A 24,118-nucleotide genomic window follows, 5' to 3' on the forward strand; every position below is an offset into this window, starting at 1 on the left:
CATGGATGGGGCACCAGATTCTGTCCTGGTTGCTCCTCTTCCAGTCCAGCTCTCTGCTGTGGCCCAGGAAGGCAGTGGAGGATGGCTCAAGTGCTTGGGCCCTGCACCCGCATGGGAGATCAGGAGGAAGCACCTGGCTCCTGGCTTCTGGTCTACGCAGTGCGCTGGCTGTAGCGGCCACTTGGGGAGTGAACCAACGGAAAGGAAGACCTTTCTCTCTGTCTTTCTCACTGTCTAACTCTGCCTCTCAAAAAAAATTTCAATTAAAAAAAAATAATAATAAATAAAAAAGAGTGCTGGGGCTGGTGCTGTGGCATAGGAGGTAAAGCTGCTGCCTGCAGTGCCAGCATCCCGTATAGCCACCAGTTCCAGACCCAGCTGCTCCACTTCTGATCCAGCTCTCTGGTATGGCCTGGGAAAGCAGTAGAAGATGGCCCAAGTCCTTGGGCCCCTACACCCATGTGGGAGACCCGGAAGAAGCTCCTGGCTCCTGGCTTCAGATTGGCACAGCTTCCGGCCATTGCGGCCAGTTGGGGAGTGAACCAGCAGATGGAAGACCCCTCTCTCTCTTTCTCTCTCTCTGTGCCTTTCCTTCTCTCTCTGTGTAACTCTGACTTTCAAATACATAATAATATCTTTAAAAGAAAAAATAGTGCTGTCTTGAATATGTTGCGAATTGTCACATTTTAAGAGTTTGTTTATTTTGACCTCCACAATTAAATAATCATGAAAGGCAGAGTGACACAGAGAGGGAGAGATAGAGACCTTCCATCTGCTGGTTCACTTCCGAAAGGCCTGCAGTAGTCAGGATTGAGCAGGTCAAAGCCAGAAGCCTTGAACCCCATCTGCCTCTTCCATATGGGTTTCAGGGGCCCCAGCACTTGAACCATCATTTGCTGCCTCCCAGGGTGCATTAGCAAGAAGCTGGGTTGGAAGCAGAGTAGCTAGGACTTCAACCAGCACTCCAGTATGGGATGTGAGTGTCCCAAATTGGCAGTTGAACTGATGCTCCACAACACTCACTGCTATCATATTGGTTTCTTAACTGAATTTTTTTTCCTATGGTAGAATCATTCTTTAAACTTCTTTAATTGTGATAATAAAGTATGGAGACACCTCAGTTATAGATTAGAATGTAGCGTTTTTATTTAGTTAGAACGTTCCGATATAATGCTTAGAGGATATACATGTGTATTTTCTGACTTTATTACTGTCATTACTTTAAAAAATCATTTTTTTATTGCATTAGGTACTTCACATGACTTCAAGTATGGTTTGATGCCTGGTCCCTCAAATGATTTCAAATATGGATTGATACCAGGTACTTCAAATGATTTCAAGTATGGATTGATACCAGGTGCTGCAAACGATTTCAAATATGGATTATTGCCAGAATCTTGGCCAAAACAAGAAACTTGGGAAAATGGCAAGTATTAGTCAACTAAACAAAAGCAGAATTCTTAAATAATTTTAACAACTAAAAGATTACATATTTCAGAGATTAATGGTAACCCTAAATCAATTGCTAGTCTCAGATATAGATGTTTACAGTAGCAAATTTTTCTAAAGTATAATAAATGCTTTTTGTATTTTTTTCTGTAATTCTCAAAGGTGAATCATCTCTAATCATGAACAAGTTAAAATGCCCTCATTGTAGCTATGTAGCCAAATACAGACGAACACTAAAAAGGCACTTGCTCATTCATACGGGAGTGAGATCATTTAGCTGTGATATTTGTGGAAAGCTGTTTACTCGAAGAGAGCATGTAAAAAGACATTCCCTGGTAAGTAACTTTAAATACAATCTGAGCTTTGAGGTAATGTATGTCAATGAAGTTTAAAAGGCATTTTAGCAGTTACTTACAAATTTAAGGAAGGTTGATTCTTAAATCTCTTTAAACCAAGAATGTATTTTATGAACTGATAACGAGTTTTCAGAAAAACAGCAGTAAATTCATTATTAAATGTCTTGTTGGAGTAATTGAGATGCATTCTGTTATCTATACCATTCTTATTGGATTCTCCCCTCTTCATTTAGGTGCATAAAAAGGATAAAAAGTACAAATGTATGGTGTGTAAGAAGATCTTCATGTTAGCAGCCAGTGTTGGAATAAGACATGGTTCTCGGCGCTATGGTGTTTGTGTAGACTGTGCAGATAAATCACAACCAGGAGGGCAAGAAGGTGTAGATCAGGGACAGGATACAGAATTCCCTCGGGATGAAGAATATGAAGAGAACGAAGTAGGAGAAGCTGATGAAGAGTTGGGTGATGATGGCGAAGATCAGAATGATCCGTCTCGATGGGATGAATCAGGAGATGTTTGTATGTCTCTAGATGATTAACTGACCTACTATACTCCTCAAGGATGCTGCATTTGGACATAATATGAATCGACAATTTGGATTGTTGAACTTGAAGGCTTGCAAAATATGGTACATGCTGGATGAGGTAGTTACATTGCTGTGAAAACTGTAGGGTCAAAGCCTTATAGCAAAAAAAAAAACCTTTTTTTTTTTTTTTTTTTTTAAATATTTGCACAGGACTGTACAGCAGACAACCATGTGGTTGGATTACATGGAGTCCCCACATATTCAGTCAGTTATCAAAATAAAATATTTTTTATTTATAGGATATACAGTAGCTATTTGGGTCCTTTGAAAATATTACCTGTCCTTATAGAGCTTACATTCATGTGCTACTTCAACATGAATGCAGAAAATCCATTTAGGAAGTACAGTGACAGTGACCCAATCAGTCTGTCCATCAAACCACTCAGGCTAGTTTGTACTAGTAGAGTTTTGTTTCTATTTTTATTTTTATTAATTTTATTTTTTTTAATACAGATTTTCAGTGAGGGGCTTTTTCAACCCCATTGGTTCTATTTTCTTGTACTTTACATTTTAATTTGCTCCATAACTTAAACCAAGTCTCTTCTTCGGTATTATTTCTCAATTTTGTGCTGATGGGCATGTTTATAAGAACTGGAGAGGTAATTTATTGGAATGAACTAACTGACTTCCCCCATCCCCTTTTTCCTTTTTGACATGAATTTTACTACTTCACAAATGAAGAGAATGATGTTGCGAAGTTACCTTGGCGAAGCTGACAAATACCACTAAAATGATTATGATTTAGAAATACCTTTCTCCTGCTGCTCTAATCTGATAAATGGTTACTACATGACGTTTTCTGCCATGATATTTGGTTTTGGGTATCTGTTACTTTGGCACTATTCTTGTTTGCCTCTTTATTTTTGCCAGTGTACTATACCTCAGACTTATTGCAAAGACAGAAATCTAATTGAAAGAAAAGTCATAGAAATAATAAGTAAAATGATTTGTTTTGTAATTTATCCTCCATGTCCAGTTTGGTTAGCTTGTTATGCAATATAAGTGAAATATCAGGTTTTTATTCCTGTGCCCTTTTTATCATTAAAATTAACACAAAACGTGCATTCTCTTGTTTCATATTTACCGGGATATTCAGTGTTTCAAAATTATGATTGATAAAGTTAATTTATTTTTCTATTCCTTAAAGTCAATGTCATCTTTATAGTTTTGTTTTCGCCATGAATCAGCAGTCTACAATAATATTAAAATAGCAAGAGGCTTTATTCTATTAACTAAATTCAGGGTACAAAGAGTGATGCATTAAATTGAATTTGTTAGAGATTTATTAGCCTGGTGGCAAATGAATTAGCCGATCCACGGAACTCTCAGCAACATTTCATGTATTAATGTGCACAACATTTATCAGGAGCATATTATATACATTTTAAGATTGAGGAACATCATATTTTCAGTTTTCTTTTAAATAAAAATGGAATATATTTTCCTATTTTATATCAGGTAACTAAATTATACTAGTTGTGTGGGAAAAATTGCAAAGATGCTTTGACAGATACAATCCTTTTTGGTGCTCCATCTGATCAAAGTTGAAAAGTTGATGCTTTTTAAGAGACAGGCTTTATCATTGTCTCAGATTTCAGTAGAAATGGCTTAATGTTAGACAATGATGTTTCTGCTTGGATAGATTATCAAAGATAATTTACAGTTTCATGGTTAGATGCAGTTTTTTGACATCTGAACTTTCTTGTAGTTTCTACATAACTGTAAACCTGACAGATAAGTAGTTTTGGTTTGACTTTTGTTTAAAACTAAGAGTTCATCTTATTCTCAGTGTTCTAGACAAATAAGTAAAATGTAATTCTGGTGAGGTCCAAAGTAGAAATTAGTTGGGCAAAAGATACTATGAATGAAAAAGTATTTTAAACGTAAAATGTTCTGCTTTGTGAATATGTAAGTATAGCATAAAGATTTCTTTCATCCCATTTATCCCCTTCCTTTAAAATAAACCATAGTTTACAATTGGTAGATCTGTCTATATATAAATATATATTAAAGAGCAAAGATATATATCTAAAAAAATCACCTAAATCTGCTTTATTAGGCTATAGTTCACTTATTGCATAGAAACTGGACTTGGCTTTACATTCTTAATGTACTTTTACTTTTCCTGAAGATATGAATTTATTCTCTTGAAACTGAATTTTCTTTTATGACTTAAATCATTTATGTATATCTGGTAAATTATGACCAAATTTTTGTTAGAGTTTGCATACAGTAAATTGAAATACACACTTGGTACACTACGGGATTGTTGTGCTTTTGTTTTGGCTTTAGTTGGAAGCAAGGTTTGATGTAGATGGCTTGTTACTGTTAATTTAAAGTATTCTATAATTGTCCATTACCTTTAATGTTGTGTTGTGACAGATTTGGCTATATTTTTAGTCAACTGAAATATGCTACTTTAAAAGTTTGTTTTTAGGTAATCCAAAGGAAAAATGTTTATACTCTTGAATATATTAGCCTCAGCCTATATAAAAATTTCTTTGAAGTAAACATTTTACCAGAAACAGAATCGACAGATTTTTCTACTTGCTGACTGCCTAACTTATTTTGTTTCATGATCTCAAGGGACTGCCTTTTCCCTTCTAGATCTTTTGTAAAAAATAGTTTTAGTACTAAGGTATACTACTGGACGTTTCTATTTTTTTAAGTATATTCTTTTTCTGACTTAACAGTACAACAATTTCAGGAAGTTGATAGATAACTAAGACTTATGATTGGTCTCAGAGATAACAATGGAATACTCATAATTTTGTCTGGGACTCTGGTGAAATTATGTGTAAAACAGTTGGTGAAATTTCCTCCTGTAATTTATATTTTAAATGAAAATATTTTAGAGCTTTTAATTTTAATGATGGGGAAGAGTATAAACTGTTTCTTTCATATTTACTCTAGTAACAGACCCTCTCATAAGTCTCATAAGATCATGTACTATTAGGATTCTCAGACAGTTACTTCCATGTGGTCCCCTCATTGTCATAGTTCTTGGTCCTCATTTTCCTTATTTATTAGATGTTATGCTAAATTTAGCACCTTATCAATTAGAGTTTATGAAACATTACAGGAAGGGGAAACTGGACAGTAGCATGTAGCTTTCAAATTTGGGGGGAAAAAAAACCTTAGCTGGTTTAAGTAGAACCATCCTGATGGAGTGAGCCAAATGAGTTAATTCAAAAACATGGTTAGAACGCTGGTGCTTGTTAGATGTATAATACATCTGAGTTGTTCAGTGGACATGAACCAAGAGGAAATGAAAAAGGAGAGCAGAAATGAGGGTGGAAATAGAAAATGAAAGGATCAGGACTTAAAATGTACATTGAAACAATATAAAAAGCCTGAAGATGACTGGAGTAGTGTAATATGGGGGAAAGTGTTGAAAAATAGGTTTTTAAATGACTTAAAATATAAAACTTAAATAAGCTTTATTTATATTTTTAGAGTTTTTCTGAATACAGCATGGAGGGTTTAGATTCATTTTTCTGAATATGATCCCCAAAGCTAATTTTTTGAGTGCCACATTTGCCATTGTGCAATTTATATTATTTAATCCCTTACAAGGTAGGTGCTATTATCTCTATTTTATAGAAGAAAGGCTCAGAGAACTTCAGAAACTTGCCTAATTTAAAGCAGCTATGATACAGAGCTGGGACTTGACCAGATCTGATTCTGAAGCCCATGCTCTTTCTAGGTAGCTGTAATGCTGCCTCATTGAACAACTTTTTTGTAGAATTTCAGCTCTTTACAGGAGTCTCTCTATGGAGATTTGTATTTTCCCTATGTAACAGCTATGTTAGGAATTCTGTGTCGTCTTCCCCCTACCACCCAATACCCTTGCAACTCTATCCTGATAAAACAGTTTGTTTTGTCACTTTGATCATAAGACACACGACCTCAGTGTAGCACATGCTGTTAATGGGCTGTGGCATTTTCATTTTTAAAAGGATGGTTTTTATCTGAATAACTAGCTATAAGCCCCAGTTTTTGTGCTGTTCAGTCACCCAGATCCTTAAACTTAACTATGGTACATAATATACTCACTTAAACTAACCACCAAGGTGTTTTCTTAGTTACTTTAGGATTTTAATTTAAAGTTTTTTGTTTGTTTTTTTTTTTTTCCTCTGCTGTATCCCTGCTTTTAAGTGAAGTTGAATGATTCTAGGTAGTTTAAAATGTTTTAGGGATAAGCACACTTTAAAAAATGTTTTTCTAGCCCTGAATTCTATGACATTGGGTACTTCACACTTGGAGTACACTTGGTATTGAGAACAAAATTGTGGATTGAGAAGGAGAGGGGTGGTTGAGGCCATTATGAAATGGGAGAATCAGCATTTTAAACACTGTAAACATTAAAACACTTTTCTTCTGCCTGCTGTTTGTAAAAGCTCTTTGGGAAGATCTTTTACGAAGACCAATTTTTTTTAATGTAATTTACCTACCTAATATTAAGTGTCCTAAGACATGTATGTAAACTTCCAAAACTGTTTTGTCTGTGTATTTAGAAAATACACAAGAATCTTTATCAAACCTAAAAATATAAACTTGTGAGCACTAAACTGCTTCTGGCTTTGTGAATTTTATTGACTCTGACATTTAATTCAGATTTCTTTGCGAGTATAATTTTTGGCAGTTGGGATGGGGGGAATATCTTTGTAAACTTTGACTTAATGTAAAATTCAGATATCACCGTGCTTTAGATTTCCAAGTTTGAATTGTAGAATATTGTGGGGTCTTTTTGTTTCTTTGTATAAAAATGTGTGCATAAATGACTCAGACTACCTCCTGCACTCCCTGGAGAGCTGCTTGAAGTAAGAGCAGTGATTTATAATCAATATCTACAGGTTTTAGAAAGCATTTTTCAAAACCTATATTTACACTTGTGCATAGTCTTGGAGAAATGGGTGAAAGACACAGATAAACTGATTTGTCCTGTTTTTAATGTACATTGGACATAGATTACAAACAATTAGTAATAGAAATTTTAAGTCTCTGAAACTTACTAATATAGAGAAAACAACAAGTAGTTTTTTAGGTTTTTTTTTTTTTTAAGTTCAGAATAGAATAAAGGAAATCATAAAACAGCCAGATACTCATTTTTGCTAATAAAATGTGGTTTACTTTGAAGAAGGGCTAAGGGGAACCCACACAGAATATAATGCCTTATCTCTTTAAACATGTAAAGAACTGTCATGGCACAATTAAGGTATGTTTCATGTATAATAGAATGGCAATAATTGGGAATAATCAAGTTCAAAAATGTTTTAGTTATTCAAAGATGAAATGGGGTTGCTTCAAAGAAAAGGCAGTCTACCACTGGAGATGTTATAGAGTACGAGAGAGAAATGGACAACCACTTTGACTAAAGTTTGACAATAAGAATTCTAATCTTCCAAATATAACTAGGTATGTATTAGAATTTTAGTGAAAGGTATACAAGACTGTCTGCTCAGCAAATGTTCTAGCAGCTCATGAGAGAACAATACATAAAATCGTTTCAAAGTAATTCTGTAATTGCCTAGATTGAAAGACACCTTCAGAGATTTATCTAGTGAACAATAATAATCTAGGAAAGTTACAGCATTAACTTTTCAATTTCAGTGTCCAGGAATCTTAAGCTTCCATTTTCATATTTTTCCTGCCTCAAGACTCAATAAATACATACTTTCCTCTAAAGTTTGAAACTAGCAGACTCCAAAGTGCACTCAAATACAGTGTTTGACATGCTATCTATGCCGAAAAGCATTTAGTGAGCAAATGACAAAACTTTTTCCTGTTATGTGGTAGCTATCAAGCCAGTTTCATCCAGAGTGTTTTCTATTGCCAAGCATGTAGTACATGAGGGTCACATGGAGCCTTTGAGGACTCTTTCAAGCTTTATTTGAAAGGCAGAAATACAGAGAGACTAAGAACTTTCACTTGCTGGTTCACTTCCCAAATGGCTGCAACAGTTGGAGCTGGGTCGAACCAGAGCCAGGAGCTTCTTCCAGGTCTCCCACGTGAGTGTAGGGGCCTTCCAGTCCACTGTTTTCCAGATGCATTAACCGAGCTGGAGGGTCAGTTTTATGGCATAGCAGGTAAAGCCGCTGCCTGCAGTGCCAACATCACATATGGGCCCAAGCACTCAGGCCATAACAGAGCGCTGGATTGGAAATGGAGCCTGCGACTTGAACCACTGCCCATATGGGATGCCAGCACTGCAGGCAGAGGCTTAACCTTCTATACCACATCACTGGCCCGGCGAGCATCATTAAAAAAGAAAAAAAAATTCTGCAGCAAATGACTGATCTTTCTCACCAGGTCTTATGAGTCACGGAAATCGCTTTGCAGGGGGAAGTGGTGACCCAAAAGACTACTAGTATCGAGTTCTCTACAGGAGTATTTGTTAAAGGTAGGACTGGACATCACATGCATGGTCATCTCTGAGTAGGCAGTGTGAGAAAGATCCCAGGGGCTGGTGCTGTGTTCCATCTACAGTGTCCATGTCCCATGTGGGGCTGGTTTTGAGTCCCAGCTGTTCCACTTCCCTCCCAGTTCCATTTTTTTTAATGATAAATACTTTTTAAAAAAAAAGGGAAAACTATAAAGATTTATTTGTTTGAAAGGCAGAGTTAGAGAGAGAGGCAGAGGCAGAGGCAGAGAGGGTTTTCTATCGACTAGTTCACTCCTCAGATGGCCACAACGGCCGGAACTCTGCCAATCAGAAGCCAGGAGCTGCTTCTGGGTCTCCCATGGGGGTGCAGGGGCCCAAGGGCTTGGGCCATCTTTCACTGCTTTCCCAGGCCATAGCATGGATTGGAAGTGGAGCAGCCCAGCCGGGACTCGAACTGGTGCCCATCCTAATAATACTGATTCCTGGGGCAGGCATTTGGCCCAGTGGTTGAGTCTCAACTTGGGACGCCCACATTCCGTATGGGTCTGCCTCGTCTGAGGCCTGGCTACTCTGCTTCCGTGATCCAGCTTCCTCTGATGTCCATCTTGGGAGGCAGCAGGTGACGACTCACGTACTTGGGGGCTGGCACTGTGGCGCAGTGGATTAAAGCCCTGGCCTGAAGCACCAGCATCCCATGTGGGCGCCGGTTCTAGTCCCGGCTGCTTCACTTCCAATCCAGCTCTCTGCTATGGTCTGGGATAGCAGTAGAAGATGGCCCAAGTCCTTGGACCCTGAACCCACGTGGGAGACCCAGAAGACGCTCCTGGCTCCTGGCTTTGGGTTGGCGCAGCTCCAGCCGTTGCGGCCAACTGGGGAGAGAACCAACAGATGGAAGACCTCTCTACCTCTCTGTAACTCTGTCTTTCAAATAAATAAATAAATAAAATAAATCTTTAAAAAAAATGCTAATAGAAAATAGTGCAGTTTAAGCTAAGATAATGCATGCACACAGCACTGAAGTTTCCTTCAACATAGGAAAAGGAGAAAGAAGACTCCACCTTCAAAATGTGTCTTATTAAAGCCTTCTGGGGAAAAGGAGGGTTGCCCATTAATTATGGCCTGGACAGGAGTACGAAATTATTAATATTAGTTTTTTTCCTGGAAGAGGATTCCTTTGTTTTCTAGGTACCTGCAGTTTGTCAGGTATTTTCAACCAGTCTGGAGGAGCAAATCTCTTAGGCTCAATAAGTACTCAGGGAAGCTACTCCATTATAGAGCCCTCCTACTATTTGAGGGGCCTACATGATGAAGTGGCTTTGACCTAATCCAGTAAAGCAAGCAGTTCGTGAACAGTGTAGGCACCAAAGGTTCATGCTTATGCCACGTGTTTTTTGCCTTTAAAGATTTATTTATTTGAAAGGCAGAGTTACAGAGAGAGAGGTAGACACAGAAGGAGTGAGCTTCCGTCCGCTGGTTCACTCCCTAAATGCTCTAACGGCCAGAGCTGAGCTGTTCCGGGGCCAGGAGCAGGAGCTTCTGGTATCCCATGTGTGTGCAGGGCCCAAGCACTTGGGCCATCCTCTGCTGCTTTTCCAGGAGCATTAGCAGGGAGCTGGATCAGAAGTGGAGCAGCCAGGACTTGAACTGGCGCCCATATGGCATGCCAGTGCTGCAAGCCGGGGATTTAACCCACTGTGCCACAGCACCGCCCCACCCCCACCCCCTTTTTTTGGTGTGAGTGTGGAAAAAGCATCACCTTAAGATGAAACCACAAGCTCTGTTTTCAGATTTTTCTCCAGGAAAGTGAAGTATCTATTCGATTTTGGTGTGTGCTTTTAAAAAAATTTTTTTTTGTAATTTATTTATCTGGGAGACAGCAAGAGCTCCCATCTCTGGTTCCTTCCCCTAGATGCCTTCAATGGATAGGATTGGGCCATGCCAAAAATGGAAGCCATGAGCTCAGGGCAGGAGGGGGAGAGTGGCCCAATCACTTGTGCCATCATCTTTTGCCTCCACATGACCAAGCAGTGAGTGAGGAGCCAGAGCCAGAGCCAGCTGTTACCCAGGTACTTCGATATGGAAAGTATATGTCTTAACTGCATCAGATGTGCACCTTTTTTTTTTTTTTAATAAAGGATAACATTTATAGCCTGGGGGCCGGTGGTGTGGCGCATCAGGTTAATGCCCTGGCCTGCAGTGCCGGCATCCCATATGGGCGCCAGTTCGAGACCCAGCTGCTCCACTTCTGATCCAGCTCTCTGTTATGGCCTGGTAAAGCAGTAGAAGATGGCCCAAGTCCTTGGGCCCCTGCACCCGTGTGGGAGACCCGGAAGAAGCTCCTGGCTCCTGGCTTCAGATCAGCACAGCTCTGGCCGTTGCAGCCATCTAGGGAGTGAACCAACAGATGGAAGACCACTCTCTCTCTCTCTCCCTCCTCTCTCTCTCTCTCCTCTCTGCCTCTCCTCTCTCTGTGTAACTCTGACTTTCAAATAAATAAATCTTTAAAAAAAAAAAAAAAACATTTATAGCCTGAAAACTAATCTCAATATCAATGTTCAAAATTCCACTTGTCTCATTCATTGTTGTGGGTATGGGGGATATTTTGCTTTTTAGTCAGGATTCTGATGTAGGAAGGAAGCAGCAAGCTTGTATAAAAGGCCAGATAATCCTTTTTGTGGTCCAGAAGGTCTCTACCCCATCTACTCAACCCTGCGGATATTACACCAAAGTAGCCATGGATGATAGGGCTGCGTTCTGATGTTGATTTACAAAATCGGGCAGCAAGCCACAGTTTGCTGCCTCTGTCCCCTAACCTTCATCCATGTAATCCATACATTGAAAAATGATGTGTCTTCTTAATGGATTCAGATCTGGAATAGCCAAGAGACTGACCTTGGTGGCAGCATTTTAGTTGAGAAAGATAATCTTACCATCTCAGCTCTTACGGCAGTAAAACCTTACTAGCACCTGGATCGAGTTCTCGGGTTCCACCTTCTGCACATCCTAGCCATTGCCAGCATGTGGGGAGTGAATCCATGGGCGGGAGTTGTGCTCTGTCTCCCAGTGCCGAAGGTGTCTTCCCCGTTCTGATACCCTGCTTCCTACATGAGAAATCAATTTTAAAAATATACTCAGGATCTTTCTAATTGAAACCTTTTTATTGCATACTACCCTGTTAAAAGATTCTTTTATTTTTGATCAGGTGTCAACCTTAATTGAGTATGTAACCTTGACTGTCCATAGCCTTCAGAATGTAAACCACTTGGATGTCATTCATTAATGCCCACATTCATTTAAAAGTGTCAGTGGGCGGGCACCGTGGCTCGCTAGGCTAATCCTCCGCCTGCAGCACCGGCACCCCAGGTTCTAGTCCCAGTTGGGGCGCTGGGTTCTGTCCCGGTTGCTCCTCTTCCAGTCCAGCTCTCTGCTGTGGCCAGGGGAGGCAGTGGAGGATGGCCCAAGTGCTTGGGCCCTGCACCCACATGGGAGACCAGGAGGAAGCACCTGGCTCCTGGTTTCGGATCGGTGCTACGCGCCGGCCGTTGGCGGCCATTTTGGGGGTGAACCAACAGAAGGAAGACCTTTCTCTCTCTCTCTCACTGTCTAACTCTGCCTGTCAAAAAATAATAAAAAAAAATTTTTTTTAAGTGTCAGTAAATTAAACTTGTCAGGCACCTTACATGTAGCCTGAAAATGCTAAGTTCGTGAGCCAAAATATGACTTGAACACTTTCCATAAAATCTCTGAAAAAATAAATTCCCAAGATTACAGACTGTTAAACAGAATCACAAATCTTCATATCAGCTCTGTGCTGTGAATCCTGTTAGGGTGCTCTGACACTCTTTTTGTTGCCCTGTGCATTGGGCAATCATAGGCTGTCATTAAGTACATGTCAGATGGACTAAGTGCTCAGCACAATGACTACGGTCACAAAAATTTCTATTCACAGTACAATTTCCATGTTAATCCAAAATTGTTCCAAGAGCTTCCCCTTAAGGTTAAAATTGGAGCAGGTAGGTCGATTCTAAAGATTTTTTTAAAGTTTTGTTGTTGTTCATGTCTAATGAGATACAGTTCTACCCGGAGTGTCAGATATAATCGGAAAGGAAATATGATGGAACTCTGAGAAAAATATAATCATTTAAGAAAACCCCAGGTTGCTATGCGGACATGCCACACTGCTCAGCCCACTGCGATCTAGATCCTGTCTTCAATTTTTGAGTGAAACTGTCATGAAAAGGCTACTAGTGGCCAATTGCCAAATCCACACCCCATTCTGCAGCACTTGGCATTATTAGTGACTAATTTCCTCTTGATTGCCCTCCTCTTACTTAACCCTGCAAGTGCTGGTGTTCCTCTAGCTCTTTGTGGGGGCACTGGTGGCTAATGCTCTTGCCCTTGGTGGCCTTAGTCAATTCCAGTGATCACAGCGACTTAAACTCGGATAACTTTTGTCCTTGACTCCTTTTCAGAGCTCACAAATATTTGTTTAAATGACAACAGTTATTTTCATTTCATGTACAAAGGAATTTAATTCACAATCCTAGTTTGGGTCACACTTTAGTTCTATTGGATGTCCTCATGATAAAGTCTCACCATGGGCTGATGAGGCATAGCCAAAACACCGTTAGAAAAAGTAAAACTGGGGCCAGTACTGTGGTGTATCTGATAAAGCTGCTGCCTGCCATACCGAGTTCCCACAAGGGTGCCGGTTCGAGTCCTGGCTGCTCCACTTCCTATCCAGCTCTCTGCTATGGCCTGGGAAAGCAGTACAAGATGGCCCAAGTCCTTGGGACCCTGAACCTGCGTGGGAGACCTGGAAAGTAAAACCTTATTTGAAGATACATAATGACCACCAGCCACGTTAACACTTTGCTGAGTTGGGATCCACCTGACTTCATCATGTTGCCTCAGCATATATGAAAGTATATCAGGAAGTTTGTGGAAAGGTATATTGTGAGAAAACACAAATTTCAGAAATTTTGCACCAAAGTGAATTTATCTTTTAAGTCCACTTTCCATGAATTTTTAAAAAAGATTTATTTATTTGAAAGGCAGAGTTACAGAGAAGCAGAGACAGAGAGAGAAATAAAAAGTCTTCCATCTGATGGTTCACTCCCCAAATGTCTGCAATGGCTGGAACTGCACTCATCTGAAGTCAGGAGCCAGGAGCTTCTTTCGAGTCTCCCACATGGGTGCAGGGGCCCAAGCACCTGGGCCATCCTCCACTGCTTTCCCAGGCCATAGCAGAGAGCTGGATCAGAAGTGGGGCAGCCGGGACTCAAACCGGCGACTGCATGGGAAGCTTGTACTGCAGGAGGCAGCTTTACCCACTACACCACAGTGTTGGCTCCTCCGTGAACTTTTTGATGTATACTTGTATGTGTCTCTGTTAGCTACAACAGAATACTAGAATCTGAGACCTGAAGGAAGCTTAGGGACACTTTTCTATATGTATTTGATTCCCTAGATGTTCACCAGCAACTCAGTACTGCATATGGCAGGTGATACTACCTTGGGGTCCCTCTCTAAGTTCTTCTCTAATCGAATCAAGTGGGAATTTATCTCTTTAAACTTTCAGCCAATAATGCTTATGCATTTTCTGAAACCCCAAAGGTGAAGTCTGAGTCTTCCACATAACAGTTTGGGTAACAGTGGAAATTGGGAGAGAGGAAGGTAACTATATTTGAGACATGCCTAGGGCCTCTCTTTAGATTTCCATGGGTGCCTTGGACACAGCCCTCTATTCTCATTTCTGTAATAAAATGTGAGAAATCTGTACTACTTTCTTTTTAGATTTTATTTCTTTATTTGAGAGGCAGAGTTATAGACAGAGGAAGAGACAGAAAGGGAGGTCTTCCATCTGCTGGTTCACTCTCCAAATGGCTGCAATGACCAGAGCGGAGCCAATCTGAAGCCAGGAGCCAGAAGCTTCTTCAGGTCTCCCACGTGGGTGCAGGGGCCCGAGCACTTGAACCATCTTCCACTGCTTTCCTAGGCAATAGCAGAGAGCTGGATCGTAAGTAGAACAGCCGGGACTAGAACCGGTGTCCATATGGGATGCTGGTGCTGCAATGAAGGCTTAGCCTACTATGCCACAGTGCCGGCCCTCCCAGTTCAATATTTTATTATTAATTTTAAGACTAAGAATTGAATATTTACCATGAAAAGAAATCAGTGCCCACAAGGGATATTAAAGAAAAACATCTAGAATTATTTCTTGTAAAATAGAATATTAATTTGCTGACATTGATATAACACTTATCTTGGACAAGTGAGTTTAATTCTATGATTAGATTAAGTTTTCAGTTTGATGTCAGCATTTAAATATTGCTTTATCCCAGGGCTTTCTAGAATTTCATAATGATTGGATTAATGTAGAATTATTTTAACATTTATAAATTTAATAATTCAACTTCTTTTAGAAAATGTATTGCAAGGAAGATGAGAGGTATTTTTTCTTTCATTGAATTTCAAGTCATATTCTAAAGGAAATGAGAAATGTTTTAATTTTTATTATTAAAATGTTATAAAGTTTCTAGTCTCTTGGGTGCAAGTCATTCCTCCTGTTAAGAAGCAGGACAGATTTATAGTCACGGCTACTTTATTCTTTTTTTTTTCCCTGAAGATCTATCTATTTATTTCAGAGGTAGAGTTATAGACAGAGAGAGCTCTTCCATCCACTGGTTCACTCCCCAAATGGCCTCTCTACACCTGTGCAGCTAGGTCAATCCGAAGCCAGGAGCCAGGAGCTTGTTCTACTGCTTTCTCAGGCCATAGCAGAGAGCTGGATCGGAAGAGGAGCAGCCGGGACTTGAACCAGCTCCCAAATGGGATGCTGATCCACAGGCGGGGAGGCACAACCTACTACACTACAGCACCGGCCCCTGCTTTATTCTTTTCATACTTATTTTGAAAAAGATTGTGGGGGCTGGCACTGTGGCGTAGTGGGTAAAGGTGCTGCCTGCAGTGCCAGCATCCCATATGGGTGCCAGTTTCTGGTTGCTCCACTTCCGATCCAGCTCTCTGTTATGGCCTGGGAAGCAGTGAAAAATGGCCCAAGTCCTTGGGCTCCTGTCCCCTTTGTGGGAGACCCAGAAGAAGCTCCTGGCTTCTGGCTTTGAATTGGCTTAGCTTTGGCTGTTGCAGCCATTTGATGAGTGAAACAGCAGGTGGAAGACACCTCTCTCTCTCTCTCTCTCTCTCTCTGCCTCTCTGTAACTTCTCCTTTCAAATAAATAATTTTTTAAACAAAAATAAACAAAGCCAAGACTTAGGTGAGCTGGAATTCTTACCAGCCCTGCGTTGTAACTTTAAAAAAAAAAAGAAAAAGAAAAAAGTTTGTGAATATAGACCCACTGCGATAACATCACTGAGCTGGGAAAATGGGAATATTGTCCCCATTAGGTAGCAAATTTAAGTCCTAAAAATTATTGAATATTCATTGGCATAATATTTTTTGCAATGTTTGAATTTCAAAAGTATGAGTCATGAAATTCCAAAAGTATGCCCCCCAGCACATTTTGTAAGGTGTGTTGCCGGCTGTCTGAAAACAACACAGACTGCATTGTTCTCCTGAGAGAGCGAGACACCTAGGACATTTTGCCTGTATGGATGATGAATTTCATTGCGATTTTCAGCAACGCATGTTTGAGAGGAAAACAGGGTAGGTATAGTTTTTCTCTAAGCATATATCACTTGCTGGCATGATGCCCATTTATCTTATGTTTTTTGTTTAAGCAGTTTCGTTTGTAGTATCATTGTGACTCTACTTTAGATCTCAAAGTGCCCATTGTTAATGCTAACATGTAACATTTTGCAAGCAGAAAATGAACATATTAGCTGGGTTGCCTCTGTGAAAGTCTGTTTTCTGTGTACAGGATGGAAGTAACTTGAAAAGTCAGATTTGAGAATCTTTCCAGTATATCACAATGCCATTAATATTCTACTTTTTATTTTTTTTTTAAGGATTTTATTTATTTATTTGAGAGGTAGAGTTACAGACAATGAAAGGGAGAGACAGAGAGAAAGGTCTTCTGTCCGCTAGTTCACTCCCCAAATGGCTGCAACAGCCGGAGTTGCACTTATCTGAAGCCAGGAGCCAGGCGCTTCCTCCGGGTCTCCCTGTGGGTGCAGGGGCCCAAGGATTTGGGCCATCTTCCATTGCCTTCCCAGGCCACAGCAGAGAGCTGGTTGGAAGAAGAGCAGCCAGGACTCGAACTGGTGCCCATATGGGATGCCGGCACCACAGGCGGAGGAGTAACCTAGTGAGCCATGGCACCAGCCCCTCCTACTTTTTCATAATGTCTTTTTTATATTACCACCCTTATTAACATCACTCATTGCTGGAGATGACCAATGAGGCAACAGCAAAGCAGAATCTGACATTCTGTATATCCTAAGAAAGAGACCATACTTTAACTTTTTAACCACACGCAGTCACAGAAAGCAGAGCTTACTCATACATTAAAGAAAAATCCTGAGAAACCGAAACTGAAGAGGAGGTATGATGTAATTGAGCCCCATCATAGTAACTGAGATATATTGAAAGCATTTTTATGGTGGGATTAATAATTGGAATGTGGCATGCAGTTAGGGTCTTTATATTTTAGTTCCGGAGAAGAACGCTCTCAAAGGCTTTTAAAAAGTAGTAAGTTACGGCTCGTAAATGTGGTGCTCTCGTTCCTGGACTTTGGAAGAAGAAGACCTGAAAGTCTCACAAGGCACAGTGTATTGAAAACAGTTTTCATGATTTGTAGCAAAAGTTTTCATAATTTGTAGATGTGCTGTAGAAAAGTTTCAGAGTAATCTTGTTTCATATGAACTGGCTTTACTTGTAAGAGCAGATAAACTTGGTGAATAATTTAAAAAAATGTTTTTCTTTAATGCATCCAGACCACTTGGTATATTGTGAGACCACTATTGTTACCTAGTATATTTTTTCTGTTAGAAACCCTTTGTTTTTGCCTTGAGTAAGCAATGTTTTAAATTAATACCTATGCAGTTGTATTCTGCAGCGACCCATTAGCATAAGCTATTCAGGTACCCTAAGGCATTTCTCTTTTACAGTCCTTCCTGAAAGAGAAGATACACTTTGTAGAACAATGTTTCGTAAAGAGCCATCATTTTGTGTAAGTAGTCTAGTGAACGTGCTTCCGACGCGGGCTTGTTTCAGGGTGAGCGCGGTGTTGGAACACTCGGCCCTCTCTGCATCCCCCGAAGGTCTCCGCCTCACCCCTCAGCTCCTCTGTCAGCCCCTCGCTCGCCTGGGTCCCGACCTTTGGCTCGCTCTTGGGCGTGATTTTTCTGGCTAAATTATCTTAACGAAATCTAGCCACGTTTTAGCTAGGCGTGCGTAGGACCTCACGAGTTTACCCTGCCTGTGTTTCCATTCCTGGAAGTATAAGGCTCAGAAGTCCATGCTGTTGCCCTTTTCCCAGTCTAATGTTTTATTATTCATTTTAAGACTAAGAATGGAAGATTTACTACGAAAAATCCATGCCCATAAAGGGATGTTAAAGAAAAATCCCCCCCAAAGCTAAGGGTCCACCATATCCTCAAGCCAACGCAGAGTGAATTTGAGTCCTACTTACCAAAAATAGCCTTAATTCGAACATTCTTCTTCCGAGGTTACTCCTGTAAGTGGACTGAGCCCTTTACTTCCAGGAACAGTTTCTTCGCGGAGTATTTTTCTCTGCCTTAAAGTTGGTCATTTTGCCCTGACTGTGACCTTTCTTATTTCAGCCTAACTGGCTAACAAATGCAGAGGAAACCTCCAAAGGGGGGCATTGTTTTCACTTCTAAATAAGCTTCTTCAGGGATTTGTGCTTTGGGTTCCTGGGGGTTCTTTGAAGATGCCTCTCTGGGTGTCAGGGGTGTGGGGTTAGCTGGGGCCCTGGGCCTTTAGCCAAGCCTCAGCCACAGGAGCTTCACTTTTATTTTGTTACGCTTTCAGGGCTCTGTGCTTTAAAAAAAATGTCTTGACCACTGACTTAATTTAGAAACAGTCATGGGTGATTGTATTATTAATAACAGTAGTAGTGGTTGTTTCTGCTTACAGGGTGCTTCTTATATCCCGGATTCTGCTTTAAGTATTTTGAACATTAATCCGTATTCCTTTAAAAAATCTAGAAGACTATGTACTTTCATTATCTCTGTTTTGCAAATGAGGAAACTGAGACTGAGATGAAATAACTCCATCTTCAGTAGTTTAAGGGCCCAGCTACTAAGTGACCGATTTTTAGATTCAAATATGGGCGTGCCCACTGATGTTTTAGTTTAAACCAGGAATGGCAAATGCAAGGTTAAGTGTACCCTGCCCCTGCACTCCCACACCTGAGACAGATAAAGCTAACAGATGAAAGCAGTGTTTTCCTCTAATCACCAACCCAGCTTTAGGATCCTCCACAAGGTGTTGGCATGGAGGTGAGATCTATCCCCCCCCCACCCCGCCCCACTTCAGGTGAGATATTTGTGACCCCACACTTTTGATGAGGAAATCTCACCCAGCTTTCAAAGTGTTGCCATTTGCTTGTTTTGATACTGGCAGTAGAAAAACACCAGACTATCTGATCCCAGATGTAGTCATTCACCAGGAAGTTATTCCACAAACTGAAATTCCACACTGTATCATTCTCAGTCTGAACGACCTCGAATGCGAGAGTTTGGTTTCTGTATTTATATATTTGCAATTCGGATAAATTTATACATTCATCATGATGAGCACCGTACAGTCCTCACCTTCATATACTTAGGATTTTTCCAGGTCTCTCTTGGAGCGCAAAATGAAATAAAGACCTACATTAATTTATACGCTGAGACCTGATGTTTCAGATGTGGAGTGGAGGTGGTGGGGAAGAGGGTGGAGAACTTGCACTTGGGGTCACTCAGCCAGTTTCCTTCTAGTCGAGAATTTAGTGGTTGGAATAGCCTTCACTATTTCCACTACCAGCATGCCCTGCCCAGGAATGGCACAGCCACAGGGCTGGGTGAATGCCCAAACATTTAAAAAAAGGAACACACACCCAACCCCCCGCTGATTTTTCAACTGCTCTTGCCAAGAGGTAACCAGTAGTTCCTGTGCTGTGCCCATTCTTACCAGGGGAAGCTGGGTGCAATTAAAGTTTTTCCTGTTAGGTGCAAGACTTTCTAAATGACTCATAGTAGTTCCTGCTCAAGACAGGTCAAAGAAGCCCAAGGCTGTATTTAGGAACTTGTCATGAAGTTGGCTGCCAGTTCTAACCAATTTCCCCAATACAGTTATGTATGTATGGAGTGCTAAATATTCGGACAACTCTTGGGTCATTTTTTTGTTGATGTTCTTATTGTAAACTGGTATTGCAATCTAGATTTCCTTAAATGGGTGAATATCCCTGTTATGAAATGATTTAATATCCATTCAGGAACACATCATTATATTGGAATGATCCTCATATGACACAGTAAGTCCTTGCTCATAAAAATGTTCGACTGTATCTTAAAAAGTTCTCCATATGCATAAAAATGTTCTTCTACAAGCTATTTCTGATGTATGCTCTTTTTTTTTTTTTTGACAGGCAGAGTTAGAGAGAGAGAGAGAGAAAGGTCTTCCTTCTGTTGGTTCACTCCCCAAATGGCCGCCATGGCCGGCGCTGCGCTGATCCGAAGCCAGGAGCCAGGTGCTTCCTCCTGGTCTCCCATGTGGGTGCAGGGCCCAAGCACTTGGGCCATTCTCCACTGCCTCCCCTGGCCACAGCAGAGAGCTGGACTGGAAGAGGAGTGACCGGGACAGAATCTGGCACTCCTACCAGGTCTAGAACCCGGGGTGCTGGCGCTGCAGGCGGAGGATTAGCTAAGTGAGCCGCGGCGCCAGCCTATAAATAAATCTTTAAAAAAAAAAGTAATCTGTATTTCCAGCAATATGGAAGTAAATAAATTATGGTAGATTCTCATGGTAGATACCCGTCTATGATAATATTTCCAAGGAATACTTGGTAATATATCCTATCTGGATATTTTTAAATGTCTGAAACTATAATATGCTTCTAATTTTATATAAAGAATAAATATGCCAAATATTTTCCTTCTAATTTTGATTCATTGTTTTTATTATCCTTTACTGTATTTTCAAAATTTCTTTTTTTATATTTCTTTTTTATTTATTTGAAAGACAGTTATAGAGCGAGGTAGAGCCAGAGAGAGAGAAAGAGAGCTTCCATTCTGCTGGTTCACTCCCCAAATGACCGCAATGGCCAGGGCTGAGCTGATCTGAAGCTTCTTCCGGGTCTCCCACATGGGTACCCAAGCACTTAGGCCGTCTTCTACTGCTTTCCCAGGCCACAGCAGAGAGCTGGATCAGAAGTGGAGAAGCCAGGACTTGAACCAGCGCCCATTTGGGATGTCGGTGCTGCAGGCTGGGACTTTAACCTGCTGCACCACAGCTCTGGCCCCCAAAATTTCTTTCAGCAATATTTATTTTGATTAGAAAACTATATGATAAAAATTAAGACTGAGTTCATTTCTTAATATTTTAGGAGATAAAATTTTCATTTCACTAACTATAGAAACGGTGCTGTTTGATTAGTTTGTCAGGGTTTTTTTTCTCATTTGTTTTCTTTCATTTTTTTAAAAATATTTATTTTATTTATTTGAAAGTCAGAGTTACACAGAGAGAGGAGAGGGAGAGAGAGAGAGAGAGAGAGAGAGAGAGAGAGAGATCTTCCATTCTGCTGGTTCACTCAAATGACCGCAATGGCCAGGGCTGAGCTGATCTGAAACCAGGAGCCAGGAGTTCCTTCTGGGTCTCCTACGTGGTGCAGGGGCCCAAGACTTGGGCCATCTTCTACTGCTTTCCCAGGCCACAGCAGAGAGCTGAACTGGAAGAGGAGCAGCTGGGACTAGAACCCGGCGCCCATATTGGATGCCGGTGCCGCAGGTGGAGGATTAACTAGTGAGCAATGGTGCTGGCCTCAGATTTTTATATTTTAAATGTGATCATATTATGTCTTGCTTATTTCTTTTTTAAAAAGATTTACTTATTTATTTGAAAAGCAGAGTTACAGAGAGGCAGAGACAGGGAAAGAGAGGTCTTCCATCTGCTGGTTCACTCCTCAGATGGCTGCAATAGCTGGAGCTGAGCCGATCCAAAGCCAGGAGCCAGGAGCTTCTTCTGGGTCTCCCATGCGGGTACAGGGGCCCAAGCACTTGGGCCATCTTCTACTGCTTACCCAGGCCATAGCAGAGAGTTGGATTGGAAGAGGAGCAGCAGGGACTAGAACCAGTGCCCATATGGGATGCCGGCGCCACAGGTGGAGGATTAACCTAGTGTGCCAGGGGGCCAGTCCCAAAAACTTCATTTCTATCAAAAGCACAACCATTCCACTCCTCTCACAGCTGAGCCTGTTCACGGGAAGTGCTGCTGTGTTTCCTAAATGCTGTATTTTCTTTCTTTCCTTGTAAGAATTTCTTGTTGCTTTTATACTCTCCCTAAGACAAATTTGACTTGATACTGGAGGGGGAGACTTTCCTTTAGTGTCCCTTTGGAAGCCATCTTCCCAAGCTTCTTCTATACTTTTCTCTGCCTTTTACTCATTTGTACTACTTAAATCTTGCTGTTTTTTTCTTAATGAACTGTCACCCGGGAATTTTGAGAATCAAATACTCTGCTCAATGTTACTTCACATAATCATTGGGCCGATCTCGTGTGGTGAGTGTTTAGATCCATTTCACAGGTTTTTTTTTTTTTTTTTTTTTTTGACAGGCAGAGTGGACAGTGAGAGAGAGAGACAGAGAGAGAAAGGTCTTCCTTTTGCCGCTGGTTCACCCTCCAATGGCCGCCGCTGCAGCCGGCGCACCGCGCTGATCCTGGCAGGAGCCAGGAGCCAGGTGCTTTTCCTGGTCTCCCATGGGGTGCAGGGCCCAAGCACCTGGGCCATCCTCCACTGCACTCCCTGGCCATAGCAGAGAGCTGGCCTGGAAGAGGGGCAACCGGGACAGAATCCGGCGCCCCAACCGGGACTAGAACCCGGTGTGCCGGCGCCGCAAGGTGGAGGATTAGCCTATTGAGCCACGGCGCCGGCTCATTTCACAGGTTTTAAAACTGAGTCAGAGAGGCGAATGACCTGCCCGGGAGCACTCTGCTTGCCAGTGCAGGGCTGGAAGTTCACGCAGGATCTGTGAATCCTCACAGGGCGCGAGTGCTCTTGAGCTGGCTAGCCTGCATCCCTTGGGTTAATTTGCTATGCTGAAGAAGTACTGATTTTGCTATTCAATAAAAAGTTCATTAGAGGTTATTTTTATGTAATTGCAAAGACTTGTCCCTACAATGCCCATATCCTGTCTAAAAACAGATTCTGCAATTACACGTTTCTTTCAATTTTTGTCTGCACTCAGCCAGAGCTTCAACGTGTCCTGTGGGCCATGCTCAGTTCTCTGGGTCCAACTACGGTTCTTGGGTTCTAGGAGGCAGCATGGAGGAATGTTGATAAACAAGACAGGGGCGGGCGTTGTGGTTCAGGGGGTTAAGAGTGCTGGAGATGGAGTGTCTTGTCTCTGCTTCCCATCCGGCTTCCTGCCACTGTGTTTGACAGACGATGATGGCCTGAGGACTTGGATGCCTATCACTTACATGGGAGAGCCAGATGGAGTTCCAGGCTTCTGGCTTCTGCCTGGCCCAGCCCTGACTGTTGTGGGCATTTGGAAAATGAACCAGCGGATAGCAGATCTCTCTCTCCTTGTCACTCTGCCTTCCGAATAAATAATTTTTGAAAAGTGAAACAAAAAAAACAAGACAAGCCTGTGGCATAATGGATTCAGTCCTATTCTACCAGTGTGAGTTACAGAGGCAGCCCCTGCCCCTTGGCCCTCAGCTGTAAGTGTTGAGGTTGGCAAGGTCAGGAAGAACCACAACCCTGGGCTGTATACTCAAGATGGCCTATCTAATGGATACCACGTTGTCTTGGATTCAGGATGTTGTTTCTCCTCTAGGAACCAATGTCCCTTCCTTCCTTTTCTAAGATCGATCGATCTATCATCTATCTATCTATCTATCTATCTATCTATCTATCTATCTATCTATCTAAATGGCAGAATGAGAGTGCAAGAAAGAGAGAGAGAGAGAGATCTCGCACCTGCTGGTTCACTTCCTGGCCAGCCAGGGCTGAATCAGGCACAAACCAAGAGCCCACGTGGGAGACCAGGACCCATGTACACTCACTACCATCCCTGGTGCACTAGCAGGAAGCTGGCCTGGATGCACAGTAGCTGCAACTCAAATCAGTGCTCTGATCCGGGATGAGTGTGTCCTAAGTGGCAGCTTCACCCACTGTGCTCTAACACCAACCCCTCCCTTCCTTTTCTGGTTT

At 41.4% G+C, this 24,118-nt stretch overlaps 1 protein-coding gene across 3 annotated transcripts in view; it reads left to right on the forward strand.

Annotated features, from left to right (window-relative positions):
• ZBTB10 (zinc finger and BTB domain containing 10) overlaps window positions 1–6,963 on the forward strand; it is a 48,926-nt gene extending 41,963 nt beyond the window's left edge. For 2 of the 3 annotated variants that reach the window (XM_089335458.1, XM_008255691.4), the window contains exons 4-6: window positions 1,250–1,426; window positions 1,612–1,784; window positions 2,039–6,963. In XM_089335458.1, the coding sequence (XP_089191584.1) occupies window positions 1,250–1,426; window positions 1,612–1,784; window positions 2,039–2,344 (656 nt within the window). In that variant the 3' untranslated portion in view covers window positions 2,345–6,963. The remainder of the gene's footprint in view (window positions 1–1,249; window positions 1,427–1,611; window positions 1,785–2,038) is intronic. The other variant, XM_017341413.4, reaches the window with a different exon arrangement.
• The last annotated feature ends 17,155 nt before the right edge of the window (window positions 6,964–24,118 follow it).

This window comes from Oryctolagus cuniculus, chromosome 6, assembly GCF_051225735.1.
Source record: "Oryctolagus cuniculus isolate XC-2025 breed Fujian yellow rabbit chromosome 6, ASM5122573v1, whole genome shotgun sequence".
NCBI lineage: Eukaryota > Metazoa > Chordata > Mammalia > Lagomorpha > Leporidae > Oryctolagus > Oryctolagus cuniculus.